Genomic DNA, 15,055 nt, shown 5'->3' with positions numbered 1-15,055 from the left:
TATATTTCAGTAAAAAGGCACAAAATACTTCAAATTAAAATAAATATTTTAACTTGTTTTATTTTTTTAACAGCTCTTATAAACAGCTCTTATCACAATAGGGATTAAAGATAATAACAAACCAAAATATAATCATTTATACTTGCACTCATCTTCTAATGATTTGGAGTGAAACCGATTTATGTCATATAAATATAGTAAGCAGTCAATGCTTACTGGCATTTACTGTAACTTTTAGAAGTAAACATTTTTTTTAGTCTACCAGATCGATTTTGACAATGGGACAGCTCTAAAAATGGCTCACCCATTCAATAGTACACTTCCTACTGAATTAAGAATCAAATTTGGTTTTAGGGGAATACAAGTTTGTTCTTTCGGGTGCCCATATTGCAGTGTGCCTCAGTATCTTAAATTGAATTTGCTTGTGATGTGTGCATCTTTTATAAATGTGTAGCTGTTACTTCCTGTACATTATCAGTCATCCTCTCTATTTAGGAACTGTAGGTGAGGCTGATACCTCAGGCAGTACGCAGTCACCTTGGCTCTGTGTTTAGCATTCTGTCCAGATTTGTGCATGGTGTTGGCACCTGGCCCAGTGTTTTCCACTCATATTGACACTGTCGCATGGCACACGGGATTGACTATCAGTTAAACCCTGATTGTATATTGATTCCCTGTCAGCATAGGTTTAAACTCTGTTCCTGTGTGTTTGTATACTGGTTCTGTTGACTAAGCTGTAAAGCTATAGGTAACAGTAATACTATTTCACAACCTTTACTCTGTTCTTTTGTTGCTTGTCGTCGGTCCAATAACCACATTGAGTCAGTGTAATTCAGGCATGGCCTGAGGATTAGGTAAGCCGCTTTGGATGTTATCACGAAACAAAATATGGACCTGTTTAAAAGACTTAGTGGTGTGTGAGGCTTTAAATGAATGGCAGAGCTGAAATGATTCCTTAACAAGCCAGCATACGATGCTACGAACAAGTAATTTTATAAATTCAGGAACAACATAATATTTAAAATGTTAGCTTGTAAGCTTTTGTTAATTCATGTAGAGTAACAAAAGAGATCCCGTTTTATTTTATGGTTATATTATTTATTCGCAGAATGCTGAATTTTCATTCTCTAAAGAATCAAATGTGAATGCAACTGTAAGACCGACAATATAATTGCAGCATTGCTATTATTTGGTGCCTGTTTTAACCCCGAAATTGTTTCTCCCCGCCTTAACCCCAAATATTATTACTCAGTTGGTAGATCATTGTGTTGGATACACAAAGGAGTTCAACTGAAACTGAAGGGTCCTGTCTTGTTCACAGTCTTTCCTACTTATATATGCACAGTATTACCTGATAGCTTGTGTATTAAAAGTCTGCATCCGATTTACTCTCTCCTCCATCTTGCTTTCCTTTTAAAAGCATTCTTTCCTCTATGAATAATGTTGACAGCATTTGCACAGATGGCAGATGCATTTTGTAAGACCTCTGGACATTGACCTTGTTTGTCTATTTGCCGGTTGGCTTTTTAGCTGTATGTGTGCTTGTATATGTGATCTGTAAGTCCAGCTCAATCGACTTTATCTCAGTGAAGTAATTGCAGTTCATTAAGAAATTAATGAAGTATTTTTACCCTACAGTGAATTAATTCATTTTACATCCAGGTTGAAGCGAGACGAGGCATTAAAAACTGATTTGTCTGAAGAAAATTTAATGATGCTTTGTTTGGGTTGTTTTCTCTGTATTTAAATTTTGTATGCCGCTTGCTGGTGCTCTGGCACTTTCCATTCCATAAATCTTAATTTCTTTGTCCTTAAAAACAGTTGTTCCTTTTACTTGCATGCATGCGGGCCGGGCACAACAATTTTCCTTCTCATTCCTCATGGCAGACTTTCTCCTAAGACTCATCTGAGCATGAAACCATATGTCCTTGGACACCCCAGCATCCTCTAATGCAACCCAAGGTCCTACAGCAGCCCCTTCCCATTCTCCCTCCACACTCCAGGTCCTCCCTCCACTTGGCACCCTTATAAGAGGGAGGAGCCCTGGTCTGGAGTCTTTGGCTCCTTCATTCCACAGATCGTTTAACATTTCATTACTGCAGCCAAGCACAACCCTAGTGTCAAGATGACTTTGGCATCTTTGTTCCAGCAACACATTGCAATAGATGCACACATACCGGTTGCAGTACTGTCATATCATCAGCCCCCACTGATCCTCAGATTATTATTCCTCCTTTGACTTCAATACACAGTTTCTTTTCAGTCCTTTTTTTCTAGCAAATATAAAAGTTATACTGTTACTCAACTGCAAATTCTTTTCTTTTCTCTGGCCAAATATTTTGATCCATCTTATCTATGATTATTTTCACTCCAACAAAGTTCAAATCCAACAAAAATGTAACTTAGCTTTTTGTGTCTTAAAAAACAATTGATTGCACCTCTTGGTTAAAACATCTATTTACTATACGTATACATTATAACCTTAATGTTCTTCCTTCCAGTGTAAAGAGGCCAGCAGGGATGTCGAGCCTCCTGAATCGCATTGGGCCCAAAAAGCAGAAGATGAGCACTTTGGAGAAGTCTAAACTGGACTGGGATGCCTTTAAATCAGAAGAGGGCATTGCAGACGAGCTGGCCATCCATAATCGAGGCAAAGAAGGGTATGTTTCAGCCTCATTAGTGACCCAGACAAACACATCATATCATATTATCTCCCATTAGTGTCTCACACTAGCTTCAGAGGTTTTCATCAGAGCTGAATAAATATCATTAAGTGTACAAAGTGCTTAAAGTGACGGGGCGCTGAAAAATTGCATTTCAGCACAATTTTGATTATATGCTAGAAATCATTAATTGCGTTGCGCTGAAGTTTGACGAACAGTGAAATGAATACATATGTGGTAAAATCATACTTTATGTGTATTTGATAGACATGTTGATATAGAAAAATGCATGTGACCTGCATGTGAAAAAACAAGCAGATTCTGAGACGGTCCCTTACTTTCTCTGTTACGAATCACAGTGTAAGAAAGATTCACTGCCTGCTGAGATTGTATTGTTATTTACAAAGGGCTAGGCCTGGGCGAAAAATCGATTTAATGAATTAATTCGAATTTTTTGTTGTGGGCGATTTAAAAAATAAGTAATTCGATTTTTTTGTAATGGCGCATTTTTGGCTGCCCGGGGCTTCCGTAGCATTATTATAGCAACATCAACAACATCATAGCACACGTAAAACACAGCTGGGACTTTGATTCCAAGAGGGTGTTTATTTATTTATTATTCATCTCATAAATTGGGGTTACATTTGTCTTGCTTTTGATTAAATAAAAGCAAAATTTGCTTTAAGTTGTCTGCCATTTGTACTTATTGCTTTTCTTAATAAGTGGGGGGGGGAATCGGAAAAAATCGGAAGTCGAATTAAAAAAAATAAAATCGGAGATTTTATTTTTAGGCCAAATCGCCCCGCACTACAAAGGGCAGACATTTAAAGTCTCAGAAACCTGACCAGGATGAACCTCTCCAGACTGGTCTGGTATCAGTCTTCAGTGACTCACTGCGGCAGATGAATGCAGTGGGAGCTAAGCCAATAGCACTTCATTTAAAGCGCTTATCTTGGCCTTGATGGCTATCTTGTAGCGGGGGTCAGACAGAGGAACAGAACATGAGCCTTACTGCTGGTAATGCAAACCTTGTACCACTTGATTAAGGAACAGCATTATATAGCAGAATGTTGTCAAAACTGTTTTAGTGTGTTTAGTGAAAATTAATGGAAAGTATTTATTTTGAAATGCCGTATTTTCCGGACTACAAGTCGCATCAGTCAAAAATGTGTTTTGAGAGAAAAGAACATATATAAGTCGCAGTGGACTATACGTTGCGTTTATGTAGAAAATGATTTCACAAAATCCAAGTCGAAGAACAGACATTTAATATGGAACAGCAAGTTATTAAACTTAACAATAACACAGAACAGCAGGCTGAATAGGTTTCCGTACATGTTAAAGCAACACTATGTAGTTTCCATGTAAAAAAGTTACAGCTCCCCCATGTGGTTGAAAAGCGCAACAGTGCCTGGTATCAGACACTCTTCTGCAGGCAGGGGGAGGGGCGGGGCTGTGTGCTCTACCCTCCACCGCCACTTTCAGAGTGTGCTTGGAGCAGCTAGGAGGCTGCTTAGGTTGCAGCAACAGTACAATTTGTCCAGTTAAAAGTTGTTCTATCACTGAAATAATTTTAGAGACATTATTTAAAGGTAAAAAAAACTACATAGTGTTGCTTTAAAGTAACATAAACAGTTATTTACACAACACAATAGCATACAGAACATGTCTGAGAGGCTGAATAGGCTAAAGGAACACTCCACTTTTTTTGAAAATATGCCCATTTTTCAGCTCCCCTAGAGTTAAACATTTGATTTTAACCATTTTGGAATCCATTCAGCTGATCTCTGGGTCTGGCATAGTTAGCATAATCCATTGAATCTGATTAGACCATTAGCGTCACGTTGCAAAATAACCAAAGAGTTTCGATATTTTGCGTATTTAAAACTTGATGCTTCTCTTGTTACATCGTTTACTAAGACCGACAGAAAATTTAAAATCATGGCGCAGTGCCCAAAAATAGTCCCCTTAGTATCTTTAAATAGCACAGGACTATTTTCGGGCCTGTGTAATATCATTGCGCCTGCTGCAGCCATGTTATGGCAGCAAAGTTATTGATTATGACGCCAGAATGAGAGTATAGTTCCTAGCCATATCGGTCTAGAAAATCGCAACTTTTAATTTTCCGTTGGTCTTAGTACACGATGTAACTACAGAAGTCAAGTTTTAAATAGGAAAAATATCAAAACTCTTTGGTTATTTTTAGCGCGATGCTAATGGTCTAATCAGATACAATGGATTATGCTAAAAGTGGTACCGCCAGACCCGGAGATCAGCTGAATAGATTCCAAAATGGTAAAAATCAAATGTTTAAGTCTAGGGGAGCTGGAAAATTAGCATATTTTCAAAAAAAGTGGAGTGTCGCTTTAACATAAGCCAAATCAAGTTCAAAAAGGCCCCGAAGTCATTCCGCATCACTGAATCCATTAAAAAACATAAATACATGAGCAACATAGAGTGGACTCTCACGGCGGTAGATGGTAATGGTTTCTCTTGGTTCATATGAAATAATTTTGACATATAAGTCGCACCTGACTATAAGTTCCAGGACTCGCCAAACTATGAAAGAAGTGCGAGTTATAGTCCGGAAAATACGGTAATGGACATTTAGTATGAAACTATTGCAATATTGACTTGCCATTTTTATAAGGGCAAATTCATTTTGGTTTGAGCATTAAACTGGGTTTATCTAAGTAGGAGTAAATGTTAGACTTTTCCCCAGATGGTACTTTAATCAGTTTAATGTGCTACTAGATTTTGACTAATAAAACCCCAAAAACTGAATTGTGTTAAAAGAAAATTATGCCTTGTGATTTTTTTTAAACAGGGCATGAATGCAACTATTTAGTAGATTAATGAAAGTGCTAATGGATATATAGGATAGTACAATTTAAAATAAACAGATTTTTGGTTTGAAGGGTTGTGAAGGGCTACTTGAATCCCACCGATAAAGCTGTGGGGGTTTGAAAGCACTCCTCTAGGGGAAATCTAATGTCTGTAACACAATCTTTTTGGACAGCCTGTAGATGTTTTGTGATAACATCTAGTATCTGTAAAGCCTTTTGTACCTATAGTTTCACAGGAAGGGAACCATTCGTTGACCATGATGGGTTAAGTGCACTATACCTGCTGTTAAAAGCACCACACCGATAATGTTAATATATGTATCTTCATAGTTTGGGTGCTCCTCATCGACCAATCAGATGTGTGTGGGTAGACACCTGCAGTACAAAGGCACATACTCAACACCCACATTTCTCCTACACACGTACACACAAGCAGAACTTCAACACACAATTGTACCTTTTGTTTTTACCAGAACAAAAAAAACATTCTTCTCCTTTTTAGTTCCTTCATAGTAATAACAGAAATTAATTATATGAGTAGAAATGCCGTTCCCTTGCTTCCCTACGATTAAGTAATGGTGCTTCCAAGAAAAAAAATTGGTTTAATTACAAAACTTTAATATTGATCCCCGCACATACCCCCAAATGAAAGGTGTAATTGATGCCTAACAGTGAACATTCATAGGATTTACTGTAAAGTGTAAGTACACCCAGAGATGAATGCATTATAAAATGTATGGTTTTTACACAGTGTTTCTTTACATAGGGAGCTCATTTGTCCCTCGGTAGGATACACAAAACCAGTTTGTCCTCAGGGTTGCAGCCACAACCCTAAATAGATGGTCTTATCTGGCAAATTACAACATTATGTTACAAATTATTATGTTTAAAGGATTGAAAATAAAGTCCAAAGATTAAGTATACTTACCCTGTCAAGACTGACCTTGGTACCAGTAATCTCCAGATCCGTTTTTAGACTTCAAAAAGGGGTAAAAAAAATTAAACAAGACCATAATTAAGATCTATGCACACATAGTTTACATCCCTAGATTTTATTCATGTAAAGATTTGGTTGAAGTTCAATCTTTGGGCGAAACATTTGTTTTCATTCTGGCTTTTCACAAATGTGATTGGTTGCTTTCTAGAAGTGAGTAGATGTGAGGTCTCTCTGGGCTTGTGCCACAGCTGTAGGTTATCTCTGTCTTACATTGGTTTTGTTGTTTACTTGGCCCTCTTTTGGTTGTTACCGCTTGTTACCATAGTTACCCACCTTGTTTTGGGGCTCTGAGCCCGGCATTCCTCTAGGGTAATGCAATGCCACAATTTTACGATGTTGCCCCACTCCCAAGATGCATTTGGCGTAAACACAAGAAGAAGTGAAATGAGGGAGGAGACTTTGGGTCCTGAGGGGACGGTAATGTACAGTGACATCATCTCTGCATGCAATGTCTATCTTGTTTTACTCTCTCACTAGGCATTGCGGACACACTGTGCTCCTCTTCATTACCGCTTGCATTAAAAGAGCCGTGTTTGTTCTCAGGCAGACGGCTGCCGAGAGTGGAAAAGTTACTAAATTAAAATCATGGCCTGGAGGGTTAAAAATAAAACGACTCCAACAGGCGAAATTATGGTCTGCCACTGTTTCCATATTTTTGCATCATTGAGAGGCATGCGGTTTAGAAGAAGAGCTGCTGAAGGGTGTGGAGGACGTTCAGAGCGGAGATCGTAGCTGGAATAGTCGAGTTCAAACCTCATGTAGCACCCTACTGTATATGCCCAAAGGATTAAATGTAAGGATGCTTTATGCACTATTTAGGTACAGATACATTTGAAGAGTTTGGTTCCAAAATGCAATAAATCAGCTGTAAAAGGTTTTGGTCCTGCTCGATTTTTGTTGACTTTGGGTAAAATAATTTAACGTTTTTTATAAGATACCCTTGGGACAACAACTTGATGCTGTCGGGAGAACAAGCGGCCGTCTCCCAAGTGCCTCTCATGTTAATTATTAGATTTTGATGGCTTATGTTTCTTTCCCGTCACAGAAAACCACCACAGGTTTATCAATGCCATTAAAGTATTATTTAGTTTTTGTTTGTTTGTTGATCACGAAGTACGAAGTAGATGAGGAAAACTAGGATTCCGTGTACTCAACGCGCCGCTATTGTTTGTTTACATTGCGCGGAATGGTGCGCTGTAATTTGTGGAGCGGATTCATTGCATTCTGTAGAAAAAGAGGAGTGGGGCTTATCGCGTTTTGGGGAAAAAGGGAGAAAAGATGACAGAATTACACGGCGGATGATGGATTTTGCATAAAATTAAGAATGTACTTTTAAAAACTGACCTGATACTGATTTTGGCAGTAACTAATTTTTTTCAAAAATGGCGTTTATCGCGTTTTGGAACCAAACTCTTCATTTGGTACCAATATTCACCTTTTGAGGTACTAATGTGCACTCTTTGATACAAATATTTACCTCTGATGTACTAGTGTGCTCTCTATAGGTGCACTTTTTGAAAGAGTACTGCTCCAGTTACAGCTAGGGATCATATTTTCTGACAGTGTGTTCACCTCCAGTCCCAGGAGGTAAATGGTTGATTGGATATCAAAGCTTTCAGTACATGTTGGGATTGAGAACCTGGGGAAAGTGCTTTCCTGCTGGGATTTAGGGGGAACAGAAGAGCCATAAAACAGATTGTGCTCTTAATTAGGTAAATCCAAAGACTTCCTGTAGTTTATTTAAGAGAAATCAATGCTTTTAAGGGGTCACATTGTGAGAAATCAGAGATTTTTGATTTTTAAAACGAAATTGTTCAATTTTTAAAAATGTTAAAAGGTTAAAGTTAAACATTTGATTTTTACCGTTTTGAAATCAATTCAGTCGATCTCCGGGTCTGGCGGTACCACAAAAAAGCATAGCTTAGCACAATCCATTGAATCTGATTAGACCATTAGCATCATGCTAAAAAATAACCAAATAGTTTCGATATTTTTCCTATATAAAACTTGACTCTTCTGTAGTTACATGTTGTACTAAGTCCGACAGAAAATTAAAAGTTGCGATTTTCTAGGCTGATATGGCTAGGAACTATACTCTCATTCTGGCGTAATAATCAAGGACTTTGCTGCCCTGACATGGCTGTAGAAGGCGCAATGATATTACGCAGTGCCCGAAAATAGTCCCCTGCTATTGAAAGTTACCAAGAGGACTATTTTCGGGCACTGCATAATATCAATACATGTTACGACAGCAAAGTCCTTGATTGTTACGCGAGAATGAGAGTATAGTTGCCTAGAAAATCCCAACTTTCATTTTTCCGTCGGTTTTGGTGCACGATGTAACTTTAGAAGAGTCAAGTTTTAAATAGGAAAAATATTTTTAAAATATAAAAAAATTGTAAACAAATTTAGCGCAATGCTAATGGTCTAGTCGGATTCAATGGATTGCGCTGAGCTATGCTAAAAGTCATACCGGTCGGCTGAAAGAGTTTCCAAAAGGGTAAAAATCAAATGTTTAACTCTAGGGGAGCTAGAAAATTAGCATATTTTCAAAAAAGGGGAGTGTCACTTTAAGCTAAACGCCAATTCAGAAAAGGTGGTAATTATATTAATTTATTAATGTTTTTGGTTTAAAAATGTATTTAAAAACAGCTTACCATGACCTCACTCACCATGTAGCATTCAGTTGCATCTCCTATCAAGATTTGTGTTTGTGTGTGCTTGTGTTTCCTCTGAGAGATCGCATTAGGACTTCAAACAAGACACAGGCAATCAGTTTTTGCTCTCTGTCTGTCTTTTCATCATTGACAGCGGCGTAATTCGATATCTAATAAAATCTCCTGTCTCTGCTCTGTAGCATCAGATGGCAGCTGCTCCACGTCTTTTGTTCGTGAGCACAATTCATTTAGATTTCATATAAAGCTTTCTGCAGGAGATGCTCTTGTGCTGGTCATCAGCCGACTCTCTTTACCTGAAACTAGATTGTTGCTATTATGATGAAAACCACAGAAACCGATGATGTCAGTCTGATGTCAAGTCTTATCCTTAATACGTGGACCTAGGAATTTTGGAGCTCATGATGTGAGTTGTACATATCTGCTGTATGGAGTTTTCCAGGTGAAAAATGTGTGTGAAATCACTTGAAAAGGGCGACATTTGCCAACACCCCGCTGTCTTGCTTGCTGTGTCGTGCTGTTTTCAGGACACCGAAGAAAGATTGCAATAATAGCAGTGGAGAATAGCATCACTGGAGACGTGGCGTGCCATAACAATGACATATAACGCATCGAGTTTCATTCTTTTGCTATTGAACCCTAACCCACACAGACAAAACAAATCCGAGTAAGGCTCTAAGTTTGTGTCATTGTCATTCCTTCCCTAGGATTGTTTGTTTGTGCTCATACAATAGTGTTTTCTTGAAGACGCCACAAAGTTTTGTTTCCCTTTATGAGCGCACATTACCCAGCATCCTCGCTCTTCCTGCTGTGTGCAAGTGTTGTTCTAGTTATTTTCAGTATTTGAAGTTTTAGTTTTATCCCTTAAAACAGCACCTCAAATCGTTGCACTAGATTCAAAATAAACAGTCAAAGGTTGATAGTTTTATTTGTCAAACTCTCAAACTTTGTCTCATGTTTTTGCAGGTACGTGGAGAGAAAGAACTTCCTGGAGCGAGTTGACCATAGGCAGTTTGAGCTGGAGAAGTCTGTGCGTCTCAACAACATGAAACGATGACAACAGGAGAAGGCAGATACACCAATCACAACACAGACTATCTCACCTTCACACACCGCGCATACACACTTTATTTCTTTAGTCATGTAAACCCGGGCTGAAACATCGACTGCTCTGCCGTCACAATCTCTTGGACATTTTCCGCGTAGACAGCACTTATACCTTGACGAGAAACATGTCATCTGTTATTGTACCGTACCTGATCACAACATAATTCACCCGTGTGAATTCGACTTCCTTCCTTTGCCCAGTATTGCATGTGTACATCTATCAGGGCATCTAAAACATGAATGAAGTATAGCTCAGTAGCATTTATCTCTGTTTTTTTAAAAACCTTATTTTATCCATCTAAAAATTCGAAAAAGTAGGTTTTCAACTTTAAATCTGATTTCTTGTGCATAATTCACATCCTAATTCTGACATTTAGTGTCTCTAGTGTTCACTTGAAATAAAAACTGCTGCATTTTATTATCATGACCGTGTCTACACAGAGACATTCAGGGACATTGTTTATTATGATTTCGTTATATAAAAGGGTGCCATTGTTTTTTTTCTTGTATATACATACTACTGTACGTCTCGACGGTTTATTTTGGTAAAAGTTTGGTATGGTAATTAACCCTCCGTCATTTTAAACAATGTGTTTCACTGTTTGACATAAATAAATCAAGTCATTTGTTTTGGATACTTTCTTTTTAAATGAGCCGTGTCTGGCTGTTAATTACTTTGACATGCTAATTAATGGCTTCACCTTGCCCCTTAGGGTTGATACTCGTACCCTCATCCCTCTATGCCAGATTATGGCCCCGTAATGCTTATCCCAGCGTTTTCTGGCCTGTGTTTTCTGAATATAATCTAATGCAGTTGTTCCTAAACTGTTCCTAAAGCTTCTCAAGATACTGCACATTTTAAATGGGTCCTTTATTTGATGTAGGTTTGATAACAAAGTACTCCAATATGTCTAATGAGGCTGATAAGTTAATTGAGGTGGGAGACATGCAAATGTGCAGTGCTGATCCAGGAACAGTTTGAAAATCCCTGATCTGCAGAAAGTGATTAGGAACAGTTTTACCTTAAAGGGACACCCCTTTTTTTTTTAAAGCTCATTTTTCCAGCTCACTTAGAGTTAAACATTTGATTTTTAACGTTTTGGAATCCTTTCAGCTGATCTCCGGGTCTGGCGCTAGCACTTTTTGCATAGCTTAGCATAAATCATTGAATCTGGTTAGACCATTAGCATCGCATTTAAAAATAACCAAATAGTCTCGATATTTTTCCTATTTAAAACTTGACTCTAAAGTAGCTTGCACAATATATCATTAATGGGTATTCTCAAACCTTGTATTTTGCGACCCACTCAAATATCAGGACCCACCAACATATTGGAACCAAGGTTATAATCGTTAACGAAAACGAACGAAAAAACGAAAACTAGGTGGGAAAAAACATTGTCGTTAACTGAAATAAAAATAAAAACGAGTCATTATAAAAAAACGATAACTAACTAAAACTGTAATGTGTGTCTGGTAAAACTAACTAAAATAAATTAAAAATATAGATTAAATGTCCTTAGTTTTCGTCTTTGTCTTTTATAGAGCAAATAACGCTTCAAATTCCTTTCCATGCGTCTCTCACTCACGCGGTGTCACATACACACATTCGCGAATTAATGACTCGTTTAAGTTGATTCCTTACAAGGTGTTGCAAATAAATGAGTCTTTTGAGTCGATTCTTTACAAAGCAAACGGGCCAAACGTTTTGAATTGGTTCGCGAATCAGTTTAAATGAATTGTTTAGATCGCGGCAACAACTGAATCGTTTGATGCGGTTTTGCTTGTGTCTAGAAACACGCAGAACATAAAGAGTGTTGTATTACGTGAATATGAATTTACCAATCTTTTAACTAAAAGCTAAACTTCACACGTGTACCCGCCATTATATACGCGCGACCTGTTCGTCGGCAGAAACATTTAAACGCGTGCAACCTCCAGAAGCACTGTGGACACGTGACTGAATGAAGAAAGTCCATCGATGATTGACGTCTGATTCGCTGTCAACTGTACTGTAAGTGCTTCTCACAACACACACACGCGTGACATGAGATTCACAACATAAGAAAACATGAGTTATTTTCTAAAACTTTGAACTGTAATTTGCATAACTGAATGCAAAACACTGTCGGTTTACTTGTCTGATATTTCAGCTATAAGCTGTATACATCAACATTAAGTTTACAGACAAACAGGCAAAAATCCTCAGTTTGCTGTGGAGTCAAGAAATGTCTAAACATTAAAAGATAAATAGACAAAAGTACAGAAATGTCACCTGTTTTAACATGCACACTATTCCAACTCAATAACACAACACGTTTGTATTTTAATACTATCTAATGTCGCCACGTTGAGACCATTAACTCAGAAGTGTTCAAGTGAACTGTGTCCTAATGCATTAATTGTTCACACGTGTAGTATCAGTTTGATCCATTTCATTTGAGTTTTGCGTTTGGGTACAACATACAAGTCAGCATTAAAGGCTGTTTTTCTTTGTTGTTAAAGCATGTATGTGTTGAAACATAATCAAAGGTTGATCAAATGTGACTTCTGTACTTCTGACACACTGATATTCATCTTACCAATTTCTGGTCTCCACAGCAAACTTTTGTCTTTACTGTCCTGATACTTATATTGTGCACTGTATACTGTGTGTGCATGTATGTGTGTATTTTTTTTTCTCAAGAGTAACTACTAACTCGCTACTTGAGTATTTATTTCTTTAGATTACTTCTTTTCACCTCTGGTTATTTGTCATGGTCTTGTCTCAGACTGCGCTCTCTGACAATCTGACGGAAATGTCTTGTTGTGGCTCAAAAATGGGTTGAATACATGCGGTTCATGTATGTCTTCTTTGGTCTGTTGGCTCTTTAACTTTTTTACTGGCACACATCACATTTTGCACTTACTGTGGAGTGTTGAACTTGAGACTGTTTACATATTTGTGCCCATATGTACATTTTATGTACTGGTTTTATTTTTGAATTAATATTTTCTAAAATTGTATGATGTTTTTGTTGAGTTAATATTACACAATTGTTTTTCTGACCTTCTTGAATCTTGCCCCTGACAAATAACCCAAATTATGAAAAAGACTAAAACTAACACTAAAACTAAGCATTTTCAAAAAATAAAAACTAAACTAAACTAGCAAACCCACTTCAAAAACTAATTAAAACTAAACTGAATTTGAAAACAAAAAGTCAAAACGAAATAAAAATAAAAACTAATGAAAAATGCAAAACTATAATAACCTTGATTGGAACATAAATGGAAATATGAGAAAAATACACATTTTATCTCTTTTATATTTCATTTTCCTTAATAAAATGTAATCTTAATTGAAATATCAAAATAATTTATGGTATATCAAATCAAAATCGTTGTCACTGCTAGTCATATATTGGACTATTTTTGGTTTGTTTTTTGTGCTATTCACCACAACTGCAAAGCGACTTAAGTGGGTCCTGACCCTCTGGCATAGACTGTGCAGGACTAGTTACATGCCCAAGTTTGTCAACATTTACAAGCAGCACATGTACACTCACCTAAAGGATTATTAGGAACACCTGTTCAATTTCTCATTAATGCAATTATCTAATCAACCAATCACATGACAGTTGCTTCAATGCATTAAGAGGTGAGGTCCTGGTCAAGACAATCTCCTGAACTCCAAACTGAATGTCAGAATGGGAAAGAAGCAATGTAAGCAATTTTCAGCGTGGCATGGTTGTTGGTGGCAGACGGGCCGGTGAGTATTTCACAATCTGCTCAGTTACTGGGATTTTCATGCACAACCATTTCTAGGGTTTACAAAGAATGTGAAAAGGGAAAAACATCCAGTATGCGGCAGTCCTGTGGGCGAAAATGCTTTGTTGATGCTAGAGGTCAGAGGAGAATGGGCCGACTGATTCAAGCTGATAGAAGAGCAACTTTGATAACCGAGGTATGCAACAAAGCATTTGTAAAGCCACAACACGCACAACCTTGAGGCGGATGGGCTACAACCCCCAGGGTACCACTCATCTCCTCTACAAATAGGAAAAAGAGGCTACATTTTGCACGAGCTCACCAAAATTGGACAGTTGAAGACTGGAAAAATGTTGCCTGGTCTGATGAGTCTCGATTTCTGTTGAGACATTCAGATGGTACAGTCAGAATTTGGCGTAACAGAATGAGAACATGGATCCATCCTCTGAAGGCTACTTCCAGCAGGATAATGCACCATGTCACAAAGCTCTAATCATTTCAAATTGGTTTCTTAAACATGACAATGAGTTCACTGTACTAAAATGGCCCCCACAGTCACCAGATCTCAACCCAATAGAGCATCTTTGGGATGTGGTTGAACGGGAGCTTTGTGCCCTGGATGTGCATCCCACAAATCTCCATCAACTGCAAGAAGCTATCCTATCAATATGGGCCAACATTTCTAAAGAATGCTTTCAGCACCTTGTTGAATCAATGCTACATAGAATTAAGGCCGTTCTGAAGGCGAAAGGGGGTCAAACACAATATAAGTATGGTGTTCCTAATAATCCTTTAGGTGAGTGTATATTTAAAGCTGATTTGCAGTGCGACCTGTTTTGATGTGTACATTTGTGCCAGGTGATAGCAGGGGCGATGGTGGTATCATCTTTTAACTTGAAAGATAATGGTCGTATTTACATTATATACATCCTGTGTGTAGCCCTGTATGGGTGCAAGTTTGTTCACGGCCATTTCCTGCTGCCCAACAACCATTTAGATAGACGACGTGTGTGTGTT

The 15,055-nt window shown here is 37.8% G+C and overlaps 1 protein-coding gene across 2 annotated transcripts in view; it reads left to right on the top strand.

Moving 5' to 3' along the window:
* The window catches only part of cfdp1 (craniofacial development protein 1), a 40,242-nt gene extending 29,319 nt beyond the window's left edge, over positions 1-10,923 (top strand). For both annotated transcript variants that reach the window (XM_073853582.1, XM_073853583.1), the window contains 2 exons: positions 2,506-2,660; positions 10,148-10,923. In XM_073853582.1, the coding sequence (XP_073709683.1) occupies positions 2,506-2,660; positions 10,148-10,238 (246 nt within the window). In that variant the 3' untranslated portion in view covers positions 10,239-10,923. The remainder of the gene's footprint in view (positions 1-2,505; positions 2,661-10,147) is intronic.
* Positions 10,924-15,055: the final 4,132 nt, after the last annotated feature.

This window comes from Misgurnus anguillicaudatus, chromosome 15 (assembly GCF_027580225.2).
Source record: "Misgurnus anguillicaudatus chromosome 15, ASM2758022v2, whole genome shotgun sequence".
NCBI classification, from domain to species: domain Eukaryota; kingdom Metazoa; phylum Chordata; class Actinopteri; order Cypriniformes; family Cobitidae; genus Misgurnus; species Misgurnus anguillicaudatus.
This window is presented reverse-complemented; position numbering and strand designations above follow the sequence as displayed.